The following is a 6,174-nucleotide window of genomic DNA, read 5'->3' as shown; positions in this document are numbered from 1 at the left end:
TTATTTTTTAATTTTTATGTTTAATAGTTTTGATTAAAATATTAATTTATTTAATATAATAATTTTTAAATAAATAATAAAAGTAATTTTTCAATAAATAAAACATTTTTTAAGTAAATTTAAATGGTTCTTCAAAGAGAAATAATGTAAACAATGTAAAAATATAAAATAATTTTTAAATAGCTATATAATAAATAAAAAAATATTTCATTAAATAAATTCATGATTGGATTATGGATGTTTCTTAGATAATGTATTAAAGATATCTCTACTAGTTTTCATCCAACACAACACTATTTTGATCATGTTTGTTTATTGATTCTCAATATTGTTTTATTTTCAATCAGTAAATCAAGGTTAAGGAATTCATAACCCAAAATATTAATTATCAAAATAAATATACATATTTGACTGCTCCAACTTTTTTTGTTTCATGGTATATGAGTCCAAATTTGAATTCCTCAAATATTTTCAACAATTCCCAACAACTTATTTACATATTATTGATTTCCTAATTTAAATTTTATCTATTTTTAATAAAATTGATGGTGACTAAAGAGTCTCTCTATTATTTAACTATTGAATATAATTTATACAAATGAAATGTTTAAAAGTTAAAACATAATTTTTAAATAATATTAATGAAATATTATGATAATCAAACCTTTAAAAAAAGGTATAAAAATACTTTATTATGCACTCCTTAATAGTCATAAAAGAGGATACACTTCACCACCGTAGATTTTTTCAAATAACTCCAGAATACTATTATTGTGCCAAAGCTTAATTTATATTGATAATCTAAACATACTTTATTAATAACTTATGGTTTGAATACTATATATTTGTCTGTGAGAAAAAAAATATTAATACAAAATTTAATATTTTTCACATAATATTAAATACTAGAATAATAATATATGACAGGCCACATATTGACATAACTCTACGCTTTGAGGACATCCACTCGTTTACCATCCAATCTCAAAGTATTAAAACACAAAGCCTCAATTTATTTATTCCTCCATTCCCATTCTATCACATTCATTCCTGTGCTTCCCACTGCCCCAGCTTGGTCTACCATGGCTCCTCTTTGGTTCTACTCTTTCATCATGCTCTGCATCTTTTCAATCTCCGCTCTTCCTCACTCTCTCAATATCTCTCAACAGAAACGATTGCTCCTGCAATTCAAAACGGCTATTTCCAACAACAACAGCTCTTCACTGCCAGATTGGACTCCCCTTCACCCCCTCTGTAATTGGTCTGCCGTTACCTGCGATCCCTCTTTCCACTCCGTCGTCGCCCTCAACTTATCCGCCATGAACTTACACGGCACCATCTCTCCTCTGCTCGGGAATCTCTCCTCCCTTCAATCCCTCGATCTCTCCAACAATACCCTCACTTCTACCATTCCACCTCAACTCGCCCAACTCACCCATCTGCAGGTACTCTTGCTACACCGCAATCAATTGCAAGGAACCATTCCGCCCACTCTCTCCGCTTGCCACAGTTTGTATGATCTGGCACTCTCCTATAACCAACTGCATGGCAGCATTCCGCCTGAGCTGAGTCTCCTTACGAGATTGAAGTTCCTCTACTTAGGACAAAACAGTCTCACAGGTGTCATTCCCCCTTCTTTCAAAAACCTATCGACTTTAGTTTATTTGCATTTGGGATATAATGATCTCTACGGCCTCATTCCTTCTGAATTGGGAGCCCTGTCTCAACTACAGAGCCTATCCCTCAGTAAGAATCAGTTGTCAGGTCCCATTCCCCCTGAATTGGGCATGCTTACTCACCTGCAGAAACTTTACCTTTATACAAATAACTTATCAGGCACCATTCCCAGCTCTTTAGGAAACCTGTCTTCCTTGACCGAATTAGAATTGGAAGAAAATGATCTTCATGGCCCCATTCCCCCTGAATTGGGCATGCTCACTCACCTGCAGATACTTTACCTTTATACAGATAACTTATCAGGCACCATTCCCAGCTCTTTAGCAAAACTCTCGAAACTGATAGGATTAGATCTATCTGAAAACCAGCTCAGTGGACATATTCCACGGGAAATTGGTACCAAGCTCTCCAATTTGCAATATCTCAATTTATGGGGAAACCAGCTCAGTGGACATATTCCACGGGAAATTGGTACCAAGCTCTCCAATTTGCAATATCTCAGTTTATGGGGAAACCAGCTTAGTGGAAAAATACCAAACTCCCTTGGAAATTGTTCCAACCTCACAGAGCTTCTTTTAGCTGAAAACCAGCTCAGTGGAATGGTGCCAATGGAGCTGGGCAAGTTGAACCTCCTTACCACCCTTGAGCTACAGACCAATCAACTTGTTAGTGACAGCAGTAACACATTGTCTTTTCTAACTTCTCTTACAAATTGCTCCCACTTGCAAGAAATATCAGTGTGGGATAATCGTCTCACTGGTATATTGCCCCCATCCATAGGCCAACTGTCTCCCCATCTCTATTTATTGGATTTATCATACAACATGATAAGCGGAAGCATAACACAACAGATTGTCAATCTAACAAACTTAACATACTTGAGTTTAAGCGGTAATCTTTTCAGTGGCAATATTCCATCTGGAATTAAAAGATTCCAGAAGTTGGAAAGATTGTGGTTGGGTGGGAACAAATTAGAAGGAAGCATTCCAAGTGATATAGGTCAAATGCAACATCTCGGACTCCTAAATCTTAGTCACAACCGGCTATCTGGAAAAATGCCTGATTCTCTTTGTAGCCCCCAACAGCTAAGACGACTTTTGCTTCAGCACAACAACTTGTCAGGGGAGATCCCTGTTAGTTTAGCAGGATGTCAGAAGTTGGAGCTCATTGACTTATCTTACAATAAATTAGTGGGAAGGATACCTCCTGATGTTATTGCCAACCTTAAAAATCTGGTATTCTATCTCAATTTTTCATGGAATTCTCTGCAAGGGCCCTTGCCACAGGAGATCAGTAAAATTGCAATGGCTCAAGCCATAGACATCTCTGGAAATCGACTTACTGGGGTGATTCCAAATTCTCTAGGAGACTGCACAGAATTAGAACATCTAAATCTGTCCCACAATGCCTTTGAAGGTCCAATACCAGCTTCACTCTCCAAATTAAAAAATCTCGAAGAAATGGATCTTTCTTTCAATAATTTGTCAGGGCAGATTCCAGAAGGAGGGTTGTTTCCAAATAGAACAGTTATAACATTGTTTATGAGAAACCCTGGCCTATGTGGCCCAACGAATTATTCATTGCCTCCATGCCCAAAGCAGACTCTAGAAAAGCATTCACTGCTTAAAAAAATAGTCTTATCAGTTGTTGGAACATTTGCATTTATATTGTGTTCCTACATCTTAGGAATTCTATGGACACAAATACTTTCAAGCCAACCATTCCATCCCTCAAACTTCATTTTTCAAAGGCTTATCTATCAAAAAATTTCTTATCAGGAGCTTGTTATTGCAACAGCCGAATTTGATGAGTCAAACTTGCTTGGAGTGGGTAACTTTGGGTCAGTCTACAAAGGCATTTTGAGGGATGGTAAGATAGTTGCAATCAAGGCTCTTAATTTGCAGAATGAAGAAGCTCATAAGAGCTTTATTACAGAATGCAAAGTGTTAGGGAGGATCCGGCACCGTAACCTGATCAAAATCATAAGTGCATTTTCCTACCCTGGCTTCAAAGGTTTGGTTCTTCAATTTGCATCAAATGGGAGCTTGGAGAAACATTTGCACCCTGGCAGAGATAATCAGGAATTTAGTAAATTGGAATTCGAGGACTGTTTAAGCATTGCTATGGATGTTGCCCATGGCATGGAATACTTACATCATGATTGTCCTTTGCAAATTGTACACTGTGATTTAAAAACTAGCAATGTGCTCCTGGACGACAACATGACAGCCCTTGTGACTGATTTTGGTATATCCCGCTTAACTTCTACTCCGAACTCCATAGATTCATTTAGTGCAACAACATTTACACTCAAAGGATCTATTGGCTATATTGCTCCAGGTAATCTATTTGAGTTCTTCTATACTGTCATTATCATTTCCTTTAATAGCTATTCTAATTTTTCATGAATAAAATTGATTGCAGAGTATGGTCTCCGGGGGAGTGTTTCCACAAAGGGAGATGTTTACAGTTATGGAATTCTGATACTAGAGATGGTTACAAGGAAGAGGCCAAGTGATGACATATTTGCGGGAGACCTGAACTTGCACAAGTGGGTAAGGTCAGCTTTTCCAGACAGACTGGCAGACATTGTTGATTGTGGGCTATTGAGAGATGTGAATGAAAACTTGCAAGACAATAGATGTCTTGTTTCTTTCATTCATGTTGGTTTGCTTTGTAGCAGTGAATCGCCAAGAGAACGACCTTCCATGAAAGATGTAGCCAGGTTCTTGGAGAGTCTCAAGACATCTTCCATGGACGGTGCAGTTGCTTCAAATTTAACATCTACGATATCAGACCTCCTGCACAATACCAATCGCGCAGAAATATTGGCATCTGACAGTCAAAGTTCTACATTTTAGATATTTATAAGTTCCATATGTAAGTTTTTGCCATTCATGTTTGCTAGTTTCAAGTTTGTTTCTTTTAATGTAAAATCCTCCTTAGATTAAATTCTAGTTCTTTGAGTCCATAAGGTGTTCCGATTCATGTATATGCATTATACTAGTTTGGGAGTGGATAATGTTGTCTATAAATAGTTTCTGAAATACCGCAAAACGTGTAATATATTGTTGTATTTAAAACACTTTCTCTCATAATAGGCTACCAGGCCGTGCTTAACATTCTTGGTTTTGTATAAAACTCAATGTTTGAATATTTTCACCTACAAAATTAATACTGCACTGATGTCTCGTCCAATATCACCCGAGTCCCAATGGATATTTATTTAAAGGAATCAAACTTTTGTTTAAATTGTGCCTTAAGATTATTATTTTTTAAAAATTTAGAACTATCTTTTTATATTCAGACTTACTAGATCTTCGAAACAGACAAGCACTTTGGGTTTGGGTTGTATTGTATTGTAAAGTCATGATGGCGCTTGGACAAAAATTACTGGCAATTAATGTTGTAAGGAGGAGTTTGTAGTTTAATAATTATTTAATAAAATGTATTGATATATAATTTGTTTTAATTTTAAAAGTTTTAAAAATTAAAAAATAATTTGTATTAATAAAAAATAAATTTAATAAGGGTGATGCATAAGTAGTTGTATTATTTTTAATTTAGAAGTTTATAATCTGATTTAAATTGTAGATATACAATGATTGTTCTTTTTATTGCAATTTTTTTTTCTTTTAGATCTCCCTTAATAGTTAGTGACATTTTTACTTTATTTAGTTTGTGCTAGAATATGCACAACAAATCTTATTTAAATATCATTCTAATGTTTGTAAACTCAATTATATTGTAAAATGTATTTTTTTACATATGTATATCAGTTATTTTTTATTTTTAACAATATATTAAAAATTTTAACATTATTATATTTAATTTTGTGGTGGCATATATAAGACTATATCAATTTTATTTTGAATGCAATTCAATACACATGATTCCTATTGTGTGTGTATCTAGGTGGTGAGTATTGAGGTGGTGTTATATGTTATGGATGTTGGATTACCCATATATTGACCTAATATGCAAGGAAATTTTTTCAATTTATCTCTCATAACTACTAATTAATTTAGTAGTTTCTCTCAAAGATGGTTCAATATAATATTAATAGGCTAAAGTACATTTTTTATAACAAGCATACAATCTTGTTAGACTTTATAACTTCTAATTCATATTAATATGTCCTAAAAATGTACCATAGGTTACATTTCTAGTAGACATTTAAAAATTCAAACACAAAACTATCTTTGTATTTAAAGAAAATTGGGCTTGGAGAGTAAATAGGAATTATGTTCAATGATGATATCATTGTCTCTCATTGTATGGGGCAAGGTTTGTGGAAATGAATCACTTAATTAATCTATGAGAATATTTTTATGCAAATAACTTTAAATCTAATCTAAATTTATTATATCTAATTACAAAACACATAAAAAGACAAAAATAAGTGCCTTCATCATATTTGAAATATTTTTCACAATTTTTATTCTTTTAATACTGCAAAAATATCACATATTCACCAATGGAAAAGGTGGACCAGAG

At 34.0% G+C, this 6,174-nt stretch overlaps 1 protein-coding gene across 1 annotated transcript; it reads left to right on the top strand.

Moving 5' to 3' along the window:
- The first annotated feature begins 1,018 nt into the window (after window positions 1-1,018).
- Window positions 1,019-4,783, top strand: LOC131037002 (putative receptor-like protein kinase At3g47110). Its single transcript, XM_057969025.1, has 2 exons — window positions 1,019-4,017; window positions 4,102-4,783. Exons 1-2 carry the CDS (start codon window positions 1,083-1,085, stop codon window positions 4,536-4,538), a joined length of 3,372 nt encoding a protein of 1,123 aa, XP_057825008.1. The 5' UTR covers window positions 1,019-1,082; the 3' UTR covers window positions 4,539-4,783.
- The last annotated feature ends 1,391 nt before the right edge of the window (window positions 4,784-6,174 follow it).

Source organism: Cryptomeria japonica, chromosome 3 (genome assembly GCF_030272615.1).
Source record: "Cryptomeria japonica chromosome 3, Sugi_1.0, whole genome shotgun sequence".
Taxonomy (NCBI): Eukaryota; Viridiplantae; Streptophyta; class Pinopsida; order Cupressales; family Cupressaceae; genus Cryptomeria; species Cryptomeria japonica.
This window is presented reverse-complemented; position numbering and strand designations above follow the sequence as displayed.